The sequence below is a fragment of the Muntiacus reevesi genome, chromosome 4 (genome assembly GCF_963930625.1).
Source record: "Muntiacus reevesi chromosome 4, mMunRee1.1, whole genome shotgun sequence".
NCBI classification, from domain to species: domain Eukaryota; kingdom Metazoa; phylum Chordata; class Mammalia; order Artiodactyla; family Cervidae; genus Muntiacus; species Muntiacus reevesi.
Window position 1 is genome coordinate 35,601,767 of NC_089252.1, and position 26,457 is coordinate 35,628,223.

General features: G+C 40.9%; 1 protein-coding gene and 1 non-coding gene across 2 annotated transcripts in view; one reads left to right on the plus strand and one right to left on the minus strand.

Annotated features, from left to right (window-relative positions):
• Positions 1–26,457, minus strand: part of MYOM1 (myomesin 1) — a 118,428-nt gene that overhangs the window by 70,597 nt on the left and 21,374 nt on the right. Inside the window, exons 4-10 of the mRNA XM_065932522.1 lie at positions 24,258–24,489; positions 23,304–23,461; positions 14,504–14,596; positions 11,948–12,036; positions 11,771–11,833; positions 9,681–9,845; positions 7,570–7,731 (exon numbers count right to left, since the gene is read on the minus strand). Coding sequence (XP_065788594.1) covers positions 7,570–7,731; positions 9,681–9,845; positions 11,771–11,833; positions 11,948–12,036; positions 14,504–14,596; positions 23,304–23,461; positions 24,258–24,489 — 962 coding nt within the window. The remainder of the gene's footprint in view (positions 1–7,569; positions 7,732–9,680; positions 9,846–11,770; positions 11,834–11,947; positions 12,037–14,503; positions 14,597–23,303; positions 23,462–24,257; positions 24,490–26,457) is intronic.
• TRNAC-ACA (transfer RNA cysteine (anticodon ACA)) lies at positions 10,148–10,220 on the plus strand. The gene has a single exon. It is a non-coding gene; the product is annotated as a tRNA-Cys (tRNA).

The window sequence follows — 26,457 nt, forward strand, 5'->3', positions numbered from 1 at the left end:
TCTGCTGACTGTGGGTCCCCTCAGCAGTGTGTGTACAGATAAATTAGTGACTTGGGGGTGTTTTTAGGTGAAAAGGAAGGGGAATGGAAATAACCATTTAATAGCCTTTTAAGTGAGAAGGATTAAGATAAGAGGCAGAATCCCTGGGGGAGGAGATCCACAGTTTCGAATTCCTACTGACATCCGGTCAGTACTTTAATAACTGGAATTAGTAGGAGAGGAAGCTGAGACTTGCAGGAGCCACTCACCCAGGGAAAGCACTCTTGTTGACCAAATAAGAAACACTTTCTTTTCCAATGAGCTACCCTTATGTAACTCTTCTAAGTCACCGAAATATTTGCTAAGAAGGCTGAGATGTTTGTTTGTATGCTTCTGAATCGAATAGGTATGTGTTATCTGTGAAGGGCTCAAATCATTTTGGTTTTGAACATTCTCTTTCTTGCCCCATGAACTTGTGTGAACTCATGAACCTGCAGGGTAATATGTCCTGTGTAAGTGCTATAGGAGAATCTAACTAAATCATCGTGCCAGAAACACAATGCAGAATCCCTGCGTGCCACATGATGGCAAACGGGCATTTGGGGAGGGCAGGGGAGAAACGTCTTTCCTTCCAGGCTTTCAGAGCCCCGGATGGTGGGGAGAAGGTCAGCTGATGGTAAAGGTGGAGCTGAGCTGTGTGCATGCTCAGTCGCTCAGTCATGTCTGACTCTTTGCAACCTTATGGACTGTATGGAGCCCTCCAGGCTCCTCTGTTCATGGCATTTTTCAGACAAGAATACTGGAGTGGGTTGTCATTTCCTCCTCCAAGGGATCTTCCCGACCCAGGAATTGAAACTGCATCCCTTGAGTCTCCTGGCCTTGGCAGGTGGATTCTCTACCACTAAGCCACCTGGGAAGTTCTGGAGTAGAACTAACAGGAGGTAGAAATGCTGACCCTAACAGGCCTAAGATTTGCTCAGCTACAATGAAGGCAGCTGGCAACCTCTAGGCATGCCCCCCACTTTTTTTTTTTAAAAGCAAAAGGCCCATAGTGTAACAACTGGTAAACTTGGTGCTGATAGGTAAATTCATTGTGTGTAACAGAGCCTGGCAGACAGTAAGCATTTAGGGAGCCATTTCTCAGCATTTCTACAAAATTGCTTGGAATATGCCATTTGTTGTGTGGACTTGAAAATCTTTCAAACACATATTCCATATAGCAGCTGCTGGAAGTCAGACCTGAAACTGTGTTATGTTGCTTCACACTTGTGCTCTCGCTTTCGTCAGCTGCTGCAGGTCGCCTGGCCCACGGCACCCATCTGGTCAACGTCAGTTCTCTTCTTAGCCTCTGCCCTTCCTTCTCCCAGTGCTCCAACTAGTCAAACTTTTTGTAGCTTTGATTGATTAGACCAAAGATTAGCCTGTTCCTTTTTTAAATTTTGATCTCTGACACAGGCTATTTAATAACCTTTTTCAAAATGTAAGTAATTCTATTGTTTATCTTTATTATAAAAATAGTGCATGCTTATAAAATATATGATAATAAAAATACGTGTTAAAATCCCTCTTAATTCCATAACTCAGAGATTACTACTATGAATACATTGGCCTAAACTTTTCTGGATTTTTTTCTATATTTATAAACTCAAAAGTGCTTGTTTTTGATAATCTAAATCAACTACATTTCAATTTTTTAAGTGATTGTTTTTTAAATAAAAGTGGGATTTGACTATACAGTTTCATGTAAACTGTTTTTTAAAATATATTTTCATATTAATTAATATAAGTATATACCATTAGGGGCTTCCCAGGTGACACTAGTGGTAAAGAACTCATCTGCCAATGCAGGAGACATAAGAGCCACGGGTTTGATCCCTGAGTTGGAAAGATCCCTGGAGAAGGGTATGGCAACCCACTCCAGTCTTCTCTCCTGGAGAATCCCATGAATAGAAGAGCCTAGAGGGCTCCAGTCCATAGGGTTGCAAAGGGTCAGACATGACTGAAGTCACTTAGTACGCACACATACACCATTAGCTTTCATTTTGTACAGTGTTTCCATTCTTTTTATGGACTATTTATTGCACATTATTTTCAATTCCAATTGGTGGATACCTAGATTCCTTTCAGACTTTCCCCAAAACAAACATTCCTTTCTCAGTTTTGTTCACTAAAATTCTTAGAACTAGAAATGTTGAAAGTGCACACTGTTGATATATAGTGACAAAACACCCTGAGAAAAGCTGAACCAACTTACACTCACCAACAACATGTAGGAGTGTTCACCCATCCATTCCTTCATCCTAATGGATTCTAAAAACCTTGTAAATCTTTTGAATGTGATAGATCAATTTTATTGCTTTGATTACAGCAAAAACTTTTTCATCCATTTATCTGTCAATTGTAATTCTTTTTTCATTATATTTATATACCATCCTTCATCACTTTATCATCTTTCTCTGCTGCCCCCACCATGTATGTGTGGAGGGGTGGGGACAATATATAAAAGTCTAGAAGAATATGTATTAAAATGATAATTTTGGATATCTCTGGATGGTAGAGTTATGATGGCTTTTCTTTTGTCCTTTTTTGCTTATTTACATTATCTATTTTTTCAGAAAGAACATATAGTATCTATGAAATAAAACCCTGGCCAAAAGTGTACAATCTGGAATGTGTTTCTGCTGACATATGGTGCTTTCTGCACTGATCATTCTGGTTCCGAAGCTATTTCCTAAGCAACAAAATACCAGAGCTCTAAAAAAAAATACATGGAAATGGCTTCATGTAGCTCAAAGTTTAGAAAAAACAAAAACGTAAAATGTCGCTTAAAACACTCTGGCAGTTTCTCAAAAAATCAAACACAAATTTAACATACGACCCAGCAATTCCAGTGGTAGCTATCTGACCAAGAGTAGTGAAAGCCCAGGTCAATGACTATGAATAGAAATCTTCATAGCGGCATTATTCAGAGTAGTCAGAGAGCAGAAACAATCCAATTGTCTATCAACTGGTGAATAGACACACAAAATGAAGCATGTCTAGTCAGCAATAAAAAGAAGTAAACTACCATTATAAAGAACCTCAAAACATATGCTCAATGAAAAAAAAGACAAAAGTGAAAGATCCCATATTCAGAAATGTTTAGAAAAGAAAGTCTATAGTGACAGGGAGTAGATTAGTGGCTGCTTGGGGGCTAGACTGGGAATGAGAGTGGGAAAGGGACACAAGAAATGTCTCGGGTGGGGCAGGGTGTGATGGGAATGTTCTAAAGCTGGATTGTAGATGGGGGGCTGGTGGTGCACAGCTCTATAAATATTCCAAAAAGCACTGTCCACTCAGCATGGTTGACTCTTATGGTGTGTAATCACATCTCAACAAAGATTTTTATAAAAGAATCTAAAATATAGCACTTAAAATAAACTTACAAGGGAAATGGTCTTCTAAAAGTTGAATTTACAATTAGATTTCTGAGACTCGTCTTTGCAATTTCATCTTTCCATGAATCTTCTCAATTCTCTCAACATCTGATACATTTTAGAATCCTCCCTTATTTTGTGGAATGAAGACCAGCTTAATGATAAACTTCAATCCTTCCACCTGTCCGCGGTTAGAAATGTGAAATTTGGTCTCAACCTGCAAAGGACCATGACCCTGGCATGGCCACTGAGAAATGTTGCTGAGGAGACCCTGGACTGTGTCTGAGCTCCCAGGAAAAGAGCACAGAGGGAATCCTCAAGGCATAACTCAGTGCTTTCTGAGTCACCAGAGAAGACTCTAGTTCAGGTAAGACACTTGAGAGCAGAGGCAAAGACTCTGTTTGCTTATTCAGTTCTCATCTGGCCAGGACTATCAAGGTGGTTAAATAAATATACTTGCTCATAACTTCCAATGTCTCCATTTTCACTGCAACCCTTTTTCCTCTTGCAAGATCTGATTTTTCCCAAAATGCCCGGTTTTCAGTTGGTAGAGATATTCATGTATCTTTATCAGTTGTTGATCTGAGGCAGAATCCAATGATCATTTATTACTTCTCAGTACTGCTGTGATGTAGACTGCTGACCGTCCCTAGTGTCCACTCCTCCTGTTGCCTCTTAGTACCGGAACCCTTGAGCTTCCACGGGTAACATGCTGTCCAGCTAGAACTTCATCACCACAGCTCCCCAACACACATGGAGGTGTGTTCACCAAGAAGAAGTGCCGTGTGCATCTCTGCATCTCCCCTCCCGCAGGCTGGCCTGGGAGCACGGGGCAGCACACAGGGCCAGCCGAGCAGCAACATAGATGGGACCCGGGACTCTGAACAAGTGCTTTGAACAGGACCATCTAGACCATTCTTCTACATTGATGGACACAGGACAGAAATAAACGTTTTGTTTTTAAGTTCCATTTCAGCAGCTTAGCCTATTCCCTAACTAAAATCCTGGGTTAGCCACCAGAAGACCTGCATCTTAGTACCACTTCTGTTTCTAAACAACTGCGGGGTTTCTGCATGCATGCTAAGTTGATTCAGTTGTGTCTGACTCTTTGCAACCCCGTGGACTGTAGCCCACCAGGCTCCTCTGTCCATGGGATTCTCCAGGCAAGAGTACTGGAGTGGGTTGCCATTCCCTTCTTCAGGGGATCTTCCCGACCCAGGGATCAAATCTGCGTCTCTTACTTCGCCTGCATTGACAGGCAGGTTCTTTACCATTAGTGCCACTTGGGAAGCCTGTGAGGCTTTTGAGAAATCAATTTACTTTACTGAGCTTTAGTTTCTGCATCTTAAAACTAAGGGGAATCCTAACATTTTGTGAGCCTTAGACTCCTTTGGAAACTGGCCACAGGACTGGAAAAGGTCATCTCACTCACTAGCAAAGTAATGCTCAAAATTCTCCAAGACAGTCTTCAACAATACATGAACCGTGAACTTCCAGATGTTCAATCTGGACTTAGAAAAGGCAGAGGAACCAAACATCAAATTGCTAACATCCGCTGGATCATTGAAAAAGCAAGAGAGTTCCAGAAAAGCATCTATTTCTGCTTTATTGATTATGCCAAAGCCTTTGACTGTGTGGATCACAATAAACTGTGGAAAACTCTGAAAGAGATGGGAATACCAGACCACCTGACCTGCCTCTTGAGAAACCTGTATGCAGGTCAGGAAGCAACAGTTAGAACTGGACATGGAACAACAGACTGGTTCCAAATAGGAAAAGGAGTATGTCAAGGCTGTATATTGTCACCCTGCTTATTTAACTTATATGCAGAGTACATCATGAGAAATGCTGGGCTGGATGAAGCATAAGCTGGAATCAAGATTGCTGGGAGAAATAACCTCAGATATGCAGATGACACTACCCTTATGGCAGAAAGTGAAGAAGAACTAAATAGCCTCATGATGAAAGTGAAAGAGGAGAGTAAAAAAGTTGGCTTAAAGCTCAACATTCAGAAAACAAAGATCATGGCATCCAGTCCCATAACTTCATGACAAATAGATGGAGAAAGAGTGGCAGAATTTATTTTCTTGGGCTCCAAAGTCACTGCAGATGGTGACTGCAGCCAAGAAATTAAAAGACACTTACTTATGACCAACCTAAACAGCATATTAAAAAGCAGAGACATTACTTTGCCAACAAAGGTCTATCCAGTCAAAGCTATGGTTTTTTGAATAGTCATGTATGGATGTGAGGGTTGGACTATAAAGAAAGCTGAGTGCTGAAGAATTGATGCTTTTGAATTGTGGTGTTGGAGAAGACTCTTGACAGTCCCTTGGACTGCAAGGAGATCCAACCATCCTAAAGGAAATCAGTCCTAAATGTTCATTGGAAGGACTGATGTTGAAGCTGAAACTCTCATACTTTGGCCACCTGATGTGAAGAGCTGACTCACTGGAAAAGACCCTGATGCTGGGAAAGATTGAAGGTGAGAAGAGAAGGGAACGACAGAGGATGAGATGGTTGGATGGCATCACCGACTCAATGGACATGAGTTTGAGTAAACTCCGGGGGTTGGTGATGGATAGGGAAGCCTAGCGTACTGCAGTCCATGGGGTTGCAAAGAATCAGACATGACTGAGCGACTGAACTGAACTGAGACTCCTTTGGAAAACTGGTAAAGAAAGAATAAAGATCCCTTCCTCAGAATAATGCTTTTAAATGCATAAAATAAATACATGAGCTTATCAAAGAAACCAGTTATACTGAAGTACAGTTTTAATCATAGACACCTCTGGAGTCCATGGGATCCCAGTTAAGGACACCTGGATGGCCTCTAAAGTCACCGTGATCAAAATGCCTAGATGTTCATGATTCCATTTAGTGTAAAATGGAATTTATTTTTTATCCATTTAGATAAAAATTAGCAATTTTGTTGCTATAAACCAATATAAACCATATTGTTTATATATTTATTCTCTGTGAATTGTGATGTTTTCAAAACAAACTTTTCTGGTTGGGGAGAGATCACCCATCTTCTGGGGCTAGCCAGCTCTAACTTGTCCAGAGCTGACCTCCTTCAACCAGCCATGTACCCCAGGAGGAAATATTCCTCTGACTTAACCATCTCGGCACCAGGCACCAGACAACTAGGCACAACCCCTATAGCTTAGGAGCCACTGAAACTGCTCACACTAGCCGATCCTGAATTGTGTATCCCATCCCTCCTTACCTTTTCCACAGGAAATCCAGTAAAGACTTTGGTCCGAGCACTCCCCTCTGACCCTCCTGCCTCCTGACAAAGCAGTGCGGCTGCCTCCCCGTGTGGCTTGGTGTGGTTCTCCGGGACCTAGGAGTGTGATATACTCTATTTTCCTGAGCACCTCCTCTGTCTACTCATGTGGCCACACCTGATTGATAGTCACAGAAAAGAACACAGAGCACCTGAGGCCAGGACATGTGCATGGTCTTCCAAGTGCACTCAGATCTCATGTATCGAGAACATTTCCACTTGTACATACCCTACCCGTTCAAGACACCACTGAGAAAAGGAAGACTCCTAAAATCAACAATTATAGTTTATCTTAGAGATTCAGTGGTAGCATCTTGCTTCCTAGTTCATAAAACTAAGAGAAGGCCTGGAATGAAACAACAAATTTGCTCTCCAAAACAGATAAAGAGTGAATCCCCATTGCTATTTTATTGTTCCTTCTTTAAACCGAGATGACTCCTCGTTCACACCACTAGGACGCAGCCTCTCAAACACCCACAGAGGACTGCGCTGGTGGCTCATTGAAGAAGAGGAAAGTACTGACACTAGTGACGGCAGCACAGTCTGGAAACTGGTCACCTTCAGGTTGGTGCTTTTAGGGTTAACCTTTTCACATCCATTCTAATTTTACTAGATGCTAACATCCCTGTGCTACATCATCTGGGAGAATTTTTCCATTTTTTTTGGCCACACCGTGTGGCTTGCGGGATCATAGCTTTCAGACCAAGGATTGAACCTTGGCACCCCAGCAGTGGAAGCACTGAGTCCTGAACTCTGGACCCTGGGAAGTCCCAGGGGGAATTTTCAAACAGCTCTTTCATCGTTACCCAAAATATGTGTGGATAGATTGATTCGGACTCAGTGTTTTAAATATCCTCAGATGCTCTGCTTTCTGCCAGGTCTTACCTCGAACAAAGACGTAAGCACTGTACTGGTCATAATATTCTCCCATTCGAGCACGAATTGTGTAGAGACCTTCGTCTTCCTTGTTGAGATGAGAAAATGTTAGTGTTGCCCGATCTCCACTCCAATGTGTTTGCACCCATTTTGATGGAGAAACAGGTGCTCCTGGGTGGAAAAACGTAAACAAATTTGCTGACTTCTTTCTCCATTACTATCTTCTTCCTCCCTCCCCCCAACTCGCTCCTCTCCCCATCTCTCTCTCTCTTTATTCCTCTTCTTCTATATTGAAAGCTATCTGACTATTAGAGGAAGTCTGTAACACTTTGAGTCATTGTGCCATGTTTATATCAGTTAAAATGCTAGACCAGAAGTGAGGGAACCACAGCCAGATATATCATCTGGAAGGCCCAGTGCAAGATGAAATTGCAAGGCTCCTGGCTCAAAAAGCAGAAGAAAAAAATACAGTTAAGGTACTAAAATATAAAACTTTTTCCTCTAAAAATAGTTTATTATTTATAAAACATAATAGGGTAATACAAATTGCAAAAAAATAATTATTTTCATGCCATAATTCTTACATACAAACAATACTTTGTTTTGTGATAATGTTGATGGATAATACAGAATTTTTTACTTATTTTTTGCAACCTCAGTTATTAGGTGATCTAATTCATACTTTTACCAACTTCATTTTAAATTAATGAAATTGAAAGTAACATCATTCAGTCTTTGCAAATGCAAAGTCACAAATAAATTTTGATTCCTTTTATTTTGAGAAAGATCTTTCCACTGATACAACTATTAATGCTGCTGCTAAGAGTGCTATATAGTTATAGTATTATACAGTTTTATACTATATACAATTATATAGTTATGGTTATAAAATTAACAGTAGGTTAATTCTCTGATAAGCTATTTTAAAATATAAATTTTTGCACTCTAGAGCTGACAATGCTTGAGGAACAATTTTTTCTAAAAAGATTTAACTCCTTATACAAATAGTTTCATGTAAATCTAAATTTAATTTTAAATGTATATTTAAATAATTGCATCTTAATGTTTTCTCTTACATGTCCTGTAACTTGTGATCATACATAAAAAGAAAATGGCTTCATGATTTGTATATAATTTAAATGCCTATTTATACATATTCTCACTGTAACTTCGACTATGAGCAAAATTACTTTAAAAACATCTTTCTTGTTAATAACTGCTTCATCCAAAGTTTTGTATGGAAATAGTGTTCATTTTCACTGAATGTGGCAATTTTTAAATTTAATTTTTATTTCCAAGCCCGTGAATATTTGCTTTGCAATGTTGTGGCAGTTTTCATAAACAGAGTCCAAACTCAGAAGAATTCTAACTGCCTTATGTGCCTTACTGCAGTGTCTGTATACGTGCTTTTATTTTGTAATGTTTTACAGACAAAGGTGTGATTGTTGGCAGTTCCTGTCACGGTGCTCAGGCCAGGAAGTTCATGTCTGTGCAGATCCCACAGAGACGGGTCCTAGAGATGGACCGGGGATCTGGGTTCCCACTGGAGGCTCCCAGGCTGCATCTGGTGGGGCCTCTCCTCTCCTGTAGAGCCACGTCCAGCAGCACTGCTGCCGCCACCACTGCAGCTACTACTGGCTTCACTCCGGGCGCAGATCCCGATCCTCGTCATCACTTCACGATGGCCCAGCCTGCCCAGTGCCCACACGGACACTGGAGTTTAGGCCAGCTGCATGGTGAGCATGCTGACTACCACCCGCAGTGCCTGGGAAGCAATAGGATTTCACTGGATTTCACTTTATCTTACCAAATAAAATTAACTCACAAAATGAACATATATCCAACTTGCAAAATGAAAATACATTTTTTGTAATCCTTTCCCTGTAGTACATGGTGATAAGAAATTATGATCTCCACAAATATGTCATAAAAGTTCTGCTACTCTAAAATATGTATAAAAACTTTCGCAACACCTGGTAGGTTATGTCCTCTACTATCCAGTTTCTGCCAGTTCTGGTAAACAGAACTGCAATCTATAGACACTGATGCTTTGGGACCAAGTCCGGTCTGCGACCTTCTGCGAATATGAGTCTCAGTGAGAATTCATCATTAAGGCTTACCATTTCGGTACCACTGGATCTCCGGCTGGAAATGTTTAATTTCAGGGGTGATAACTACACGGCAGCCCAGACTCATTGTCTCGCCTTCTCTCCCGAAAGACACTTCAAACTTGTCATCAAAGTGGATCTCAAACCTAGACGCATAACCGTAAGGGGTCACAGCAACTGGGCACAACAGAAACAAACATCAGTAATTTATTTTTTCTCATCAAAGAGACATAAGCATTTTAACAAGCACAGGCCAAAAGCAATCACAACAAACCTATCAAATGATTTATAAATCATAGTTTCAAATTTTCCAGCTATTATTGTATCTCAATATAAATGAAATGACAAGAGAAGGACTAGATTTGGGATGTGTTCCTCCTCACTCCCACCCAGCACTTCTTCTCATGCATGGGATTGATACCCGTGATTGCAACTAAGAATATTAAAATTAGAAGCCATTCCATGAAGTATAGGTAATGTCCCTGGTGGCTGAGATGGTAAAGCGTCTGCTTACAATGCGGGAGACCCAGGTTCAATCCCTGGGTCAGGAAGATCTTCTGGAGAAGGAAATGGCAATCCACTCCAGTACTCTTGCCTGGAAAATCCCATGGATGGAGGAGCCTGGTAGGCTACAGTCCATGGGGTCGCAAAGAGTCGGACACGACTGAGCGACTTAACTATATATACCATGAAGCATGGAGAAACATCAAGCTGATCAGTTAGGTGAAAAACTGACCCATGAGTAAGAGTAAGTATTTCCATAACCATTTTCAAAATGACCACTTATTTTTTAATGTTTGGAAAATAAGAATTTGGGGCTTGACTTCCATTTCCAGTCTGAACAGAGTTATCATCTAATTACTGAAGAACCATAAGGGTTTTACTTTTATTGCTTCCCATGAAAAGAAGTTCTGATGCAGATGACATGATCAAAGTTTACAAATTTATAAATTACTATGGATCAGAATACTAATAATTTGTTATTAAACCACACTTAGACCTCATTTTACATTGCATTTTGTAAGTTAGTGCATGTATTTATTCATTCATCATCAAATACTACCCTGTATCAGGTGCTGGGGTCCAAAGATAAAAGGTCCAGCCTAGCCTTCAAGTGGCTCATGGGTCAGTGGGAGCAAACAGTTAACAATTAGTGTCCAGTGAGTAGATGTCCTTACAGAGGTGTCATAGCCTCACCCGGACACATAACCTAAGTAGGTGGGGGCTGGGGTAAAGTGGGGGGCCGACAGAGACTTCTTAAGGAGATGATGCTACACTGGATATATAAGGATGAGTAAGACTGCCCTGCTACAGTCCAGACTCTATGTATGTGTGTGTGTGGCTAAATCACACTGCAGGTTTGTGTAATGATTTTTCTCAGCTTAAGGAAAGGAAGACTTAAAAGCATTTGTTATTTTTAGCCCATCACATCCAGGCTTTTATAAAACCAGAATAAAGCAATTATAAGCAGAAGGAGAATACAGTAGCCAAAGAATCTAAAAAAATAAAACTAACTACAGGTAGTATTACGTATATGTGCTAAATCACTTCAGTCGTGTCTGACTCTTTGCGACCCTATGGACTATAGCCTGCCAGCCTCCTCTGTCTATGGGATTCTCTGGGCACAAATACTGGAGTGGGTTGCCATGCCCTCCACCAGGGGATCTTCCCCACCCAGGGATTGAACCCATGTCTCTTATGTCTCCTGCACTGATAGGCAGGTTCTTTACCACTAGTGCCACTTGGGAAACCCATTACATACATACTAGCACATATTATAATATAGCCTATGCATTTATTTTGGGCTTCCCAGGTGGCGCTAGTGATAAAGAATCCATCTGCCAGTGCAGGAGACGGAAGAGACATGAGTTCCATCTCCGGGTTGGGAAAATTCTCTGGAGGAAGGCATGGCAACCCACTCCAGTATTCTTGCCCAGAGAATCCCATGGACAGAGGAACCTGGCTGGCTACAGTCCATGGGTCACAAAGAGTTGGACAGAACTGAAATGACTTAGTATACCTGCATTTATTTCAGTGTTATGGAATAGCTTATTATACAGTATTATACAGAGATGACACAGCAAAAATATTTTCAGACTTACAGCTGGGGGGCAAGGTGGAAGCCCCCGAATGGAAGCGAGTGTCATCAAATTCTCCCTTGTATCCTAGAAAAGAAAGCAGCAATTCTTGACAACTGCTTCTTGACATGTTTATATGTTAGCAGTGAGAATAAATTTTTTAAAAGTACACTGTGAATGAAACAAGTCCAGCAAACCTACTCTTTACCACAACCGAAGCATATGCTGAAAGTTCTCCTTTGGCATTCATTGCCGAGGCCCGGTACTGAGCTGTGTCTTCAAAATCACACCTGAAAGAACAGATGGGATGAGTGCTCGGCCCAGTGACACTCCTGGTACAGTTGTCCCTCAGTGTCTGCAGAGGACTGGTTCCAGGATCCCCATGGTTAACAAAATCCAAGGAGGCTCAAGTCCCTTAAGTCAGTGGTCCCCAACTTTTTTGGCACCAAGGACCAGTTTCATGGAAGACAATTTTTCCAGGGGTGGGGCACTAGTAGAGGCAGGGGGCTATTGGTTCAGGCAGCAATAGAAGCGATGGGGAGCAGCAGATGAAGCTTAGTTCACTTGCCCACTGCTCACCTCCTGCTGTGCCACCCTGATCCTAACAACCATGGAACGGGACAGGTACTGGTCCTCAGCTGGGGGGTTGGGGACCCCTGTTTTAAGTAAAATGGAGTAGTATGCTGAGGCCTCGATACCCATGGGTTCTGTCTCTACAGATAAGGCGGGCCAATGTAACTCCTGACTGTTTTGTCAAGGATCTCTTTGCTAACACAACACACAGCACGTCATCAGTTAACACACCACTCTTCGGGACTCTTGACAAAGCTACACTTTCTGATCAAGCTCCCTGTGGGATTTTACATAGGCCAGTAGATCTACCTATCAACAGCTATAGTCCACTGTGACCCTAGCTTGAGTTAATTTAAAATGTCGGAAAATAAAAGTCAACAATGTGTTGAGTATATAGAGCATGAACAGTGTGGTGAAAAGTTGGTTTAAAGTTGTATCTGGAGCAGAAAATGTCTGGTCACGTACCTTTGTAGCAGGTAAGACCCGGAGGGGCCTCCCTCAGGATGGGTTTCAGTCTAGCTGTTATAGCGTGACGGAGAGACAAAGAAACAGCCTCTCCTTATAGATGCCCAAACAGATTCAGGTTTGTCTAATGTGTGGTTCTGTGTTTTAGCCTCAAAGTACAAACAAATTATCTACCCCTCAATTCTACTAATGTTCAGGCCCACAACATAATACAAGAAGTTCGGAAGTTACTCTAAGTTACGATGCAGACATAGGGATGTCTTGGGAGACCTGGGTTCAATCCCTGGGTTGGGAAGATCCCCTGGAGAAGGGAACAGCTACCCACTCCAGTATTCTGACCTGAAGAATTCCATGGACAGAGAGGCCTGAAGGGCTACAGTCCATGGGGTAGCAAAGAGTTGACTCGACTGAGCGACTTTCACTTTCACTTTAGAGAGAGAAGGCTCTCGTGCAGAGATGAACAGGCTAAGATTTCAAAGCAAGCTGTTTTATCATTGCCAGGGTTCGTGTTCTTCACTGTTCTTCTTTAGTTTCATTGGTGAAATTTTAATTCTTGTTGAAATTTTATAGACATAAATAGAATCCCAGGTGGGTCAATATCGTTGCTTATTTAATTTATAAAGCAACCACACAGCTAGCTGCCAACTTGTTTGAATCACCATCTGACAGAACGGATGGGTCTTTAGGAAGGGTCCCTATTTGGCGGATCATCCCAGGGCCCTAGGGTTCTGCTTGAAGCCGAGTATGACCTGTGCCGACCTCTCTGATCTGAGAAAGCTATATATCTCCTGAGATTGGAATGACTTAACTTCTACTTTGGCTTTGCAGCATATCATGGTTTTATTTGAACCGGAAATGCTGGAAGTTTGTGTAACTTCTTCATCCACATTAGTAGGCTTGGATTTCAAAACCATGTTAGGAGACATGATACCCCTTTGAAGACCCAAAAATTTTGATGAGGATTCTGCTTTAAAATTTTTGCTGTTGATCTGCTTTAAAAAACCTCCCAATGTCAGGTCCTGCATCCATCTACAGGCTGGCAGAATGGGCACAAAGTTTCTACACAGTTACCGGTGAGCTGAAGGAAAAAACAATTTCTCTAGGTCCAGCTTAACATTCAGTGTCACCCACCTCAAACTTCATTGGCCTATACTGATTAAAGGCAAATGCGTATAATGCTGGTGCAGATTTGGGACTCTGAGAAGACTGCTGAATATAAACGCCTCTTTTGTAACTTATTTTTCTTGCTAATACCTGAGAAGAACTCCCAAGTACATAAAAGGATTGTTATTTAGTTGCTCAGTCATGTCTGATTCTTTGCAACCCCATAGACTGTAGCCTGTCAGGCTTTTCTGTCTATGGGATTTTCTCAGCATGAATTCTGGAGAGGATGGCCATTTCCTCCCAACGTAGGGATCATACTTGAGTCATCTTCATTGGCAGGTGGATTCTTTAACACAGCCCATGGGAAACCCATACAAAAGGTTAAATAGATACAAATGAATTTTTCCTCATCATCTTTGACTAAATTCAAAAGATCACTTTGGGCAGTAACATGGGCTTGGTAAGAATGTCATGATTATCACTCATAGGCGTGCACCAAGAGAAGCAATACTTGGGACTGTCCCCCATCCTGATACCACCGTGTAGGGAGGAAGAGGGGAGAACCCCCCACCAAGCAATTGTCGGGCAACATACATAGACCGTGATGTTTCTTACCCAATTATCTCCAGAGTGTGCATTCCATATCGACTTTCGATGATATACTTTTCAGGATGTGCCTGGACATTTATTGGCACCTGGTTTTTATACCTGTGAGACAATGGAAATGAGGTGAAGTAAGTTGAGGTGTAAATAGCTTCACGATTAACACGCACACAATTGTTCTTCTTGAAAAAACATCTGCAGACATAGCACAGAGGTCAGTAGCAGTGTCTGCTCAATAAATGCAAATAAAATTCATTACAAGTATCATAAACTTTCTTGATGAATGTGCTTCCCTCCTCAATTAAAAAAATTACATTCAAGAAGTTGGCCATTCACAACCATGTATTTGAATCTTGCGTACATAATTTTGAGTGGAAAGAACCAGATACAAAAGAGTATAATGATTGTTTTTATGTAAAGTACAAAACAAGAAAAGATCAATTAATGCTGCTAGAAGTCAGGACAAGGGGCAGGGATGAAGGCGGTCCCTTGGGTGCTGATAATGTTTGGTTTCCTGATTTTGGTGCTTGTTACCTGGGTGTAGGTGGTCTACAAAAATTAATCAAAGTTCTACATTTATATGCCATACCACACTATTTTGTGTACATATTATACCTCAATAGACGATCTTAAAAGTGAAAAGAACGACGACCATTGTTGACACAATAGAGAGGAAGGCTTTGAGTGGGTTTTTTGTTGGCTGTCTATGTAGGATGAAAGCAAAACATCCTTCCCACTGACATTCCTGCACGTTATTCAAAACCTTGTCATTGCATTGAAAGCTCATTATATTTGTTTTATTTTGTCATGAGCAAGCATAGCTCTCAGCTTGGAAGAACTTAGAATATCAGTCATGAAAGAAAACTACTGATAAATAGAAGCTGAAAGAGTCCCTTTTTCTGACTGCCGATCCCTGGCGAAGCCTGTCAATCTTGAGAGGCAGGGGCTCCCTGGAGGGGCCCCTCCTGAGACACCGGCCCCTGAGTCTGCACCGTGATTCATCACCACGTCCTCACGTTCTCATGTGTGCTCAGTCGTTCAGATGTGTTTGACTGTTTGCAACCCCACTGACTGTAGCCAGCCAGGTTCCCCTCTCCATGGGATTCTCCAGGCAAGAATCTGGAGTGGGTTGCCATTTCCTACTCCAGGGGAGCTTCCCCACCCAGGGATCAGACCCACGTTTCCTGCAGCTCCTGCATTGGCAGGAGGGGTCTTTACTATCTGAGCCACCAGGAAAGCCTCATGTCCTCAGTAGCCAGTAGCTATGGTGCTGGACCTAGCTTTTATGCTTAAGCCATTTTCTGCCCAAAAGGGGAGCTAAATTTCATTTGTTTCCTTTTCAGACATTCCACTTCATGTGCATAGTTATCACAAATAATGCTAATAACCATAATAAAAACAGAGTATTTACTGAGAGTCGGGAAAGGCTCTAAGTACTTTATGTCTAGATTAATAAATTCAATCCTCACAACAACCACATAAAGTTGCACTACTTTTTAAAGAATATAAATATATTTTCATTTGGCTGCGCTGGCTCTTAGTTGCAGCATACAGTATCTTTAGCTATGGCACACGAGGTCTAGGTCTAGCTCCCCAACCAGGGATCGAACCTGGGCCCCGTGCGTTGGGAGCTCAGAGTCCCAGCCATTGGACCACCAGGGAATTCCCAGTGCTACTACTTTTAACATCATTCTCTAGATGAAGAAACCCGGGCACAGAACGGTTAAGTAGCCTGCCCCAGCTTTAACAGCTAAAATAGCAGAGCTGCGATCTGGCTCCTGACAACATGGGATGCTCCCATTTTCCAACTGTTCTCTATTTCTTGTTACTGTTTAGTCGCTAAGTCATGTCCAACTTTTTGCCACCACAGGGACTGTAGCCTACCAGGTTCCCCTGTCCGTGGGATTTTCCAGGTAAGAATACTGGAGTGTGTTGTCATTAACTTCTCCAGGGGATTGTCCCGACCCAAGGATCAAACTCATGTCTCCCGCTTAGCAGGTGGATTCTTTACCACTGAGCCAACGGGGAAGCCCCGTTCTCTATTTAGCTGCATTTTATTTCTTCAGATTTTTGGACATGGTTATAAGCAGATTTGGGAGCAAGGAAAGTTATAGAAAGGGAAAGAGAAAGGAAATAATCCCCAGCCAGTCCTGTCCTCTCCCCAGCTTGTGTACACATACACATAAACACACATACACACTCACACTCATGCCCTATGTCCCTAAAATGCACACTTTTCTACACTTTAGAAAATACACCATTCTCCATGTAGCAAAATTCCAACTCATCCTTCAAGGCTCTGATCAAATACCACTTCTTCAATAATCTCCTCCCTGAAATTCCACACAACATCCTTCCCACCTCTTCGCATCAGTGTTACTTGGTTCAAATGGGAAGGTATAACATTAATCAAATTATGGTTGGGTAAGTGTCACTTCTGCTAAACAGTGAGTGCCTTGAAGATGGGGATTCTGTCAGATCCGTACTGATTTCTATTCCCACTCTCAAGGAAGCAGCCATCCCAGGAAAATATTAGGCAGTGTGTATTAAATTGGACTGAACAGAGTCATTGGGTAACATCATAAATTCAATTGTGCTTCTTGAATTTTGGTGAAGGAGCAGAGTTCTGACAAATCCATCTTTCATGATATGGATAATTTAAAATCAGCGCAGATGAAGAAGGTATGCTGAGGCTGTTTGTGTCTTGGTTTCCTTGGATGTGAAACGGGAGGGTGGACTGGTTTAGGAATCGCAGCTGTGTAGCAGGTGTAGGGGCACAGCCTTCTGCCCCACCCTAGGGAATCATTCTTAGCTGTTTCTGACAGTCCAGAAATGGCCTCAGACAGCTGTCCCCCCACAGGGCTCCAGGCGGACAGGACTGTTTGATCAGAGATGGGCTGTAAAAAGCAATCTGCTGGTTGCTCTTAATTTGGAACATTCTTAGTTTGGATGAATGACAGGGTCGATCACGTTACTCATGAGCATGTTCTCCTGACTGAATCGGTTTCGGTCATTTCACACCCAACTCAGAAGCTTCTTTTTGCTCAGTTTACTTTGTGCTGGGGTATTTTCAGTATTTCTTCCCAACATAAGAAGATATAAAAGACACCAAATGTGTGTGACCAGTGCTACTTGACCAAACAACTGAGTGACGCTTGATTTGGCTTCTGACCAAAAATGATATTCATGTTTCCATAAAGTTTGAATTAAAATAGCATTTGCAGCTCTTAGGCTTGCTTCACCTTCCTTGTCCTTCGGTCCAGCAGTCCCCAGCCTTTTCAGCACCTGGGACCAGTTTCATGGAAGGAAATTTTTCCACAGACCAGGGAGTGGGGGATGGTTTCAGGATGATTCAAGCACATTACATTTATTGTGCACTTTATTTCTATTATTTTTACATCAGCACCACCTTGGATTGTCAGGCACTAGATCCCAGAGTCTGGGGACCGCTACTCCAGTCCTGTGTGACTTAGTATCTCAATGCCTTTCCCCCAGTTTTCTAATGTGACTGCTTGAAATAGATTTCTCTCTCTCTCTCTCTCTCTCACACACACACACACACACACACACACACACACACACACACACATTTTCTCTCCACTGGGACTCTATATGTCAGTGTAAGAAGCACCTGTTTTAAAGCAGCAGACAAGGATTAAATGAGGAAGCTATTCAAATCTGTTCTCCAAGGAATTCTCCTTGAGAGGCACTCGGGTTCAGAACCACTTGTGATTGACTGTCTTCAGTATCAAATCAGAGCAGAAAAGGAGAATTTGAGGCCTGCTCTGTGTACACTTCACAGCTTGTTATTTCTGGAGAGTGAAATTCCAAACTAGCCACTCATCGGCTAATTTTAGAGAGTAATCTACACCCTGGGACTATTTATCAGGTTTCTGAAATTCTTGTGAGTATTTATATGTACACCCTTTTCCTCATCATTTTCATGTAAAGTTGTATGAACGACTAGTTAATGAACTTCTGTTACACATTATTTCTAGACTAATACTCTTCATTTATGTATGTAAAATACACACTTATTTTCCCCAAACAAATGTCTGTCTGGATACTAGGCTAAATTTGATAACAAGGGATTACAGTGAAAGCTCTTTGGCAGTGTAAAGTGTGGTCAAACAAAAGGACTTCACTCTAACTTTTCTTTGTCAGCAAATAATGCTGCCAAAATTATCTCTGTCATGTTGAATCCCCTTCCCCCAAAAGTGTGGTTAGAATGCAACCCTATTGTTTTGAACAAACAGCCATTACTCACTTTAAAAACCAATTAGCTGAGAGCTAAGTCTTCTTTAGCATAGAACTTGGATGTAAATAAGAAAAATCTAAAATAAAATCCCAAATCCTTATACTTCAAAAGTAATTATAAAGAATTTTTAATATTTTAAATGCAGGTTGTTTTCCTACAATAATATGTCAGTAATTGCTAAATTTAAATACACTGTGAATAACTCTAATCTTGTAAAAAATTCAACGCATTAATTCTACCATGGAATTTATGAATTCTCATAATTTGTAAAAATAAAATAAGACTTTTCCAAATCTCCAGACTCTTCCTAAAATACATTTCTCATACTATCTTATCCCTAGGTTTTGAACTATGATCATGTTCACTGACAAGTTTAAGTGTCTATTTATCTTCACACTATCCCTGAAGTGGCAATGACTTCAGGGATAATGCAAAGAATTTCAAATATGTATTTTAAGTGTCTTGCGTGAGGATCTAACCCAGGTGCTAAGTTGCTCCAGTTCGACTCTGCAACCCCATGGACTGTAGCCCAGGATCCACATATAAATCTGAAAACAAGGACACTGAGTGTGTGAACACATGAGTTTTACGTGATAATAACAACATGTTGTTCCAGGAGTTGGCGTGAGCCTCCCTGCAGATTATATAATCCCAATTTTCACTGACAAAAATCAATCTAGACTTTGGGTTCAAAATGCAATTAAATCTGGCTCTCTAAAAAAAGAGGGGGTACAACTAATTTAATTCTCTTTCTTTTAAAGAGAACTTTTCTCCCCTATTTCATATAGCTTCTTACAATATGACCAGGCAATGCGAGCATATGATCCAAGAATCAGAAAATATAGGGGTGCCCAGGGAACATTCTCTTTTCTCACACCTATCGCCCTTCTGTCCAGCTCCTCCCCACAGCTAACTGGTCTCCTTAGGTTCTTATATGTCCTTCCAGCTTCTTTATGCAGGTAATAAAGATACAAATATAAATGCTTTTCCTCCCCTCTTTACAACAATATACTGCCTATTAAACAAGTTATTATATAAATATAACCTATTAAATTAAACAACTGTTTTTTCACCACATATATATTTCTCCTTCTCTGTTGGCTAGCCCTCCTCTTGGATGGCCAGCTTCACTACTGTGTCTTCTGCAACTAACTTTCCTCCTGAACCCAAGGCCCACAGGCTTCCTTCTGCTCTGAAGGTGAACTGGAATAGGGCAGTGCTGCTCAGCATCTCTGCACCTGACCGTGATGAGTGATGGTGATGAGTGATGGGCCCGCCTGTCAGTAAGCGCTCTCCAGGTACCCTCTAGACTCCATCCAGATTTAGTCAGTATGCAGGGGCTGGCTGAAGAGCAGCTGCAGCATGTTGATATCATTTGTTCAACCTCAGGGATTTCCATGGCCTGAGGGTGCCAGTGGAAACCTGGAACTGAACGTTCCTTGGAAAGGAGTCTTAGGGAGTCAGACCCTGTGCACATATGACTGTGAAACATGTGGCTTAGGACCTAAAGGCTCAAGTGGAGACAGCACAACTGCCCGCAGCAGCACTGGAAACTTTTTTCTGTACTTGACCTTGTTCTATTCAGGAAGGTCATTCTCAATGGTTTCTCTCATCCTTGTACTCAGAGTCAGGCCCAGGAGACTGCAGCTCGGTACAAAAGAGATATCAAGGCCAGCAAATAAATTACCGACATCTTGGTTCTCGCTTGAGTTGTGGGTTCCCTGCTCCTTGAGGGGGAGGATGCTCACTGAAGATTGTATAATCTGGACCAGCACCTTGCAAAGTAAATTAGAGCTTCATTGAATGATTATTTTTTTAAAAGCAGCACACCCAGGAAGGTATTAATATATTAATCCCACATGAAATTTACTCCCAGAAGTGGATTTACCTTGAAACTAGTAAAGCTGAAGTTGCAGGGTCTCTCATCATCACAGGTCCCCATAAGGCTCTGTGCTTAATGCATGTGACTAACTTTATAATCTTTTTTTTTACAAAGGATGCTCTTCAAATTGTATAACCCTCCTGCTCCACAAAACCTTAATCCAGAACCAGTTCTTAGCTATCTGCTAGTTGATTGTCCAAATTTCAGCTTTATCTAGGGGCAAACCTTGCACGCTAAAGGAAGGTAAACTATTTTCTCAGAGGTCCACTGGTTCTTTTGTTTTCATATTTACTTCCCACTTGACTTGCAAGGCAACAGGGTTTTGTGTGAAGTGCTCTGATTCGTCCCTCCTGGAAGAGTTTCTGAACAGAATGGATTTGTGTTCTCCAAGGACTGAAGGGGGTGCAGGAACTAGAGAAGATTTGTCCCAGTCAACGAACAGCCTTCCAGTCCTTCCTGAGACAAATTTTGTCTCTGTGCCTTTGTTTTTTTATTAAAATGAGCCCTGATGCCATAAAATTCACATGTTAAGGAAATAAATATTTCAAAGCTAAACATGAAAGATTTGAGGGGTCAATCATACTCCCAGTGAGGATAACTAAAAACTGACAGTATTTCTATTTTTAAATTTGACTGGAATTTTCAAAGTTGACAAGTTTAGTCATCTCATATTTTTTCAGTGGAGTTTATGTCTTTTTGTTTGTTTTTTAATCACTCCTTTTTCAGCCCAAGAACACCATGTGAGGAGTTTAACCTCCAAAGGAATTTGAGCTCTGACTTTGTGGAACCTCATGACTCTGGCTTAGTGACACCATCAGTGGTACATGGCATGTTTGTATTCTAGTTACGGTGTATTTCACAGAATAAGTAAATGCTTAAGAAATTAATATTTATCTCCTAGAGATCACTTTGTATTCTTTTGAAAATCACCTTTAACTCTGATGTTTAAAAATCAGGAAAACAGAGATAGGACACTGTGTAATAAATTTATCTACTTAAAGACTCCAATTATTCATTCACCGGTAGTATATTTTAATTCATGAAACATGAGGAATTTTTTACTCATCAAGTAATATTTCTCAGAGCTAAAAATTTGTTATTCTTTATGTATTTCTTTTTTTTTTTTTTTTTTTTTTTTGACACACCACACAACTTCTGGGATCTTAGCTCCTCAACCAGGGATCGAACCAACATTCCCTGTATTGGAAGGCAGAGTCTTAATCACTGGACCGCTGGGGAAGTCCCTCTTTATGAATTTCTACAGGGAAGTTTGAATTTTTTCTGAGGTAGAAAGTAATCAGTTTTTAAGAGGAAATGTCCCTTTTATAGGCCAATCTACGCAACTCAATAGGCAGAGAAAAAGGCAGGGGGTACAGATGAGTGGATTCCTAGCTTACTATGTTTGTCAGTCGTGTCCAGCTCTTTCCAACCCCATGGACTTAGTCCAGTATACTGGAGTGGGTTGCCATTTCCTTCTCCAAGCGATCTTCCCAACACAGGGATCGAACCCAGGTCTCCCGCATTGCAGGTGCATTCTTTACCAACTGAGCCACCAGGGAAGCCCAGCTTACTATAGAATACTCATACTTTTAAAGCTTGGAAATTGATTTTTTTTAAACTTCATTTTCATTTGAATATGTTCTCACACTTCTCATCTTTGTTTACTATAAATTATTTGTCTTGGTAATACAGAACTGGCTTTGTTTTTCATTGTCTCACTTTCAAACTCAAGAACCCTGGGAAAAGTTTGGAAAAGTTTATGTACAAGAAAAACTGTATGTAAATCCAATTTGATCACAGGCAGGTTGATATTATAGGTGAATTAAAAAAAAAAAAAACTCACCACTTGCTCCTTAAGAACAACCTTAGGTAAGGGTTTATCTTGTCAGTCTCCGTTATGTAAGCCAGGTGTCCAAACAACATTAGAAACGACAGAAAAGGGAGAAGGAGCTGGCGGCGCCCTGTGGGCAGCAGTACCATTCTCTGCAGTGTTTATACTGCGACACAGGGCATTTACCACACTCCCGAGGGTAAGAAAGCAGCATGCAAAATGTCCACATTGTAGAATAAGGCAGAAAACACCTTTTAAAACTGGCTTACAATCCTCGTCAGATTCCCACTCTCCATGGCAGACATTCATGCCATATGAGTTCTGATTTTAGGGGTTACCAAGTCACTGACAATTGCAATAGGATATATCATGGACAGAAAAAAGGGGAGCTTCTTCTTTATGGAATGAGAGTTTCTTCAGACCTCATATTAGAAACAGCTCCCCGTCCCATCCCCTTCTTTGTTTGGCTTTAGAAACTAGGACCTCAGCTCACATGAAGACTAGAGATGAAGCCCCCTGGGCTTTATTTCTCTAAAAGGTGGCATTGCTTTTCATCACAAAATGTTACCAAATAAATATGCTGACTAAATTTTAACACTTTATGTAAGATAAAGACCCATTTGTACAAGAATATTATAAAGTATCATAATAAATTATAATGGATGCAAAATCATTCTTCCTTCCATGCATGTATTCTTTCTTCACTATTTAAAAAAATTTACTCGAACTTACAGATGCTTTCACTGACTCTTGCATGTTCATAAATCCAGATGTGTTCACAGGATTTAAAATTAACTTTGGGTAATCAATTCTATGAGAAGCTTTCAAAAAGATAGCGTACCATGTGACACGAGGTTCTGGCCAGCCAGCTATAGAGCAGTGTAATTTTACATTTTCTTTTTCCCAAACAGTATGGGAACGAGGTTTAATGACAAATTCAGGAGCATGGAGAAGATTATCTTCATTCAACTTTTTATGAAATGCCTCGGTTTCTTCTAACTGAAAAAAATTATCAAGACATGAAATCAAAGTAACATGTGCTACAAAAATGAGATGTAGAAATCAAAATGATCATTTTTTCATTTGGAGTCTTACTCTGGTATTTGCAGCAAACAAATTCCCCTCATCCCTTTAAAAAATTAGACATATCACTTAATTTTTAACATTCTAAGCCTGAGCAACATATTGTACTTTCCAAAGGTGGATTTCTTAAGGTTCTCAAGAACTTTAATTTCTGTAGAACCTAAAATTTCACAGAATTTAAAACTATAAAGTCTGTCTTTCTTTGAATTGTACATTTCGATGTCTTTTCCCCTTCTTTCTTTGTTGTTTCTCCACAAGACCACACATTTCTTCATTTGAAACTAATTAATCTATATTACACACATGCACATGTTACATGCATTTCTACTTTTTTAAGATGAATTTTTATGGCAGTAGAGTTGATTTACAATGTGTATTAGTTGCTGTGCACAGCAAAGTGAATCAGTTATACAGATACATGTAAACACTCTTGGATTCTATTCCCACGTAGATCATTACAGAGCATTACGTAGGGTTCCCTGTGCTCTAGGGTGGGTCCTTATTAGCTTCTCTGTCCCCAGGACTCTCCAGGCAAGAAAAATGGTGTGGGTTGCCATGCCCTCCTCAGGGGATCTTCCCAACCCAGGGATTGAACCCAGGTCTCCTGCATTGCAGGCAGATTCTTGACCATTTGATCCACCAGGGAAACCCATTTTATATGTCGTGGTGGCACTTACACTTTTCTAAGTTATGTTAAATTGTCTTTTCTTACCGTTTTTTTCAGTGACAGGTGTTCCGCCTTCTCTCGAATGGCAACTTTCCTTGACTTCTTCTCAAAGGCCTCTTCCTGGTGAAGCGTGGACATGGACTGCTTAGATACTGAGGACCGCTTGCTGGCTGTTACGCCTTCCTCACTAGCAAGGAGATTCCTCTGGGCTATGTAAGCAGCAGCTTCTTTAATTCTTTGCTCTTCCGTATCTGTAATTCCACTGACATGCACTTGGCTAAAATAAAATAACAGCAAAATATGGCTATTGTGAATGTCAGTGATAAGATTGCCCAATTTTGCCAAGTTCAAAGCACCAGACCTCAGATGTTGTACACTGTGCCCAAGGAAAACCTGACATACAACACACTGGCCCATAGGAGCTAACTCCTCACACATGGATGTGATCATCACCTTAACAAATGATAATGACAATAGTAATACCTAATATGGCCAGGGTGGTCTGCCAAGTGCTTTTTGCATAAATTATCTCATTTCCCCCCACAACAACCCTTTGAAGTAAACTGTATCCTTTCTACTTTAGACATATAGTAACAAGGCACAGAGAAGTAAGATAACTTGCCCAACATCATTTCTTTGGTTTCCTTAGTGTGTTTAAACACAGTTTAGTCTGTAATAAAATATTAATTTATAACTTCCGTCTAGAAAAGACAGCATTGTAAAGTGACAGACAGTTGTGACTGGGTTCCTGATTTATGATTAGTGTGCTTGATCTGGATTCTGTAACTCAGATGATGCAATGCATTGCCCAGAGCTGCTGCACACATAAATAAGCTATAAATGTATGTGCGATCCTTATGCCTAGCAGGTTTCCTTTCCAAAATAATAAAGGCTATGAGGGACTTCCCTGGTGGTACAGGGGATAAGAATCAGCCTGCCGATGCAGGGGACATGGGTTTGACCCCTGGTCTGGGAAGATCCCACGTGCCACAGGACACAGGGGTTGGGGGTGGGGGAAGGGGTGGCAACTGCAATTAGGAAAACTCAAGTACACTTAAAATATATTTTTGACCCAGAACAGCAGGGACATTTGCTTTTAAGTAAGTGCATATGTGTATGTCAGTGATAACCCTGCTATAATCTAGCAAGAATATGATGCTAACATCAAAAACACACTCCTGAAAGTTTTAAATAAATTTAAAACCTTTCCAATCCTCTGTCTCAATTTAAAACCTGTTGCTGACATAAAGTTAGCTCTACTTAGACTGTGCAAGTGTGCTAAGTCGCTTCAGTCGTCTTTGACTCTCTGCGACCCTATGGGCTATAGCCAACCAGGCTCCTCTGTCCAGGCAAGAATATTGGAGTGGGTTGCTGTGCCCTCCTTCAGGGGATCTTCCCAACCAGGGATCAAATCCATGTCTTTTATGTCTCCTGCATTGATAGCCGGCATCTTTACCACTAGGGTCACCTGGGAAGCCCTACCTAGACTGTAAGAAGTGGAATTTTCAAGTGCCATCCAGAAGAAATCATATTCTCCAAAAATGTACTATATTTGCATTTGCCAGCCCTAGGGGGACTCTTAGCTCAACCATTACAAGTGTCTTGATCTCCTTGTGCAAAAAATTGACACACTAATACCTCTCCAGGGCTGAACGGAGGACTTAGAAGGATGGTTTATATATAATGCACTTACAATGATTTCCAGCAAACAACAGGTACTCAACAAATGTTCATTATTTTCCTGTCCTCTTAGATGTTAACACTGTGAACATCATTAAGAAGTGTTATCTTCATAGTAATAGGATATAGGAGATGGCTCCATATAAAAAATGAAGAAGAACTGGAAATAAAACCTAGAATATAAATTTTTTATTAAAAATTTCATTTATCATAGCTTATTCTGTAAATAAATTTTTGAGACTGATCTGGAGGGGACAAAATGGTTTGGTGGGGAAAGGGCAGGAAGAAGCTGGAGAGAGTGAGAAACTTCATTTTGTGCCCACACAGGTGGAGAGTCGTGCCATATAGGTTAATGCTAAGCTGACATGACTTTTAAATGATTTTTTTTTAAAGCACAAAATTAAGTATTTTTCTCCTCCAACCTTGTCATCTCCTGAAAGGAATATGAGTGCTATTAAACCAACTGTGAAGAAGCTGAGTCTGGGCAAGCATATTTCATAATATAAGCCTGTTTGTCTGTAAAGTTCAGTTTAAAAAATCAGATATAAAAAATCAAAGATATAAA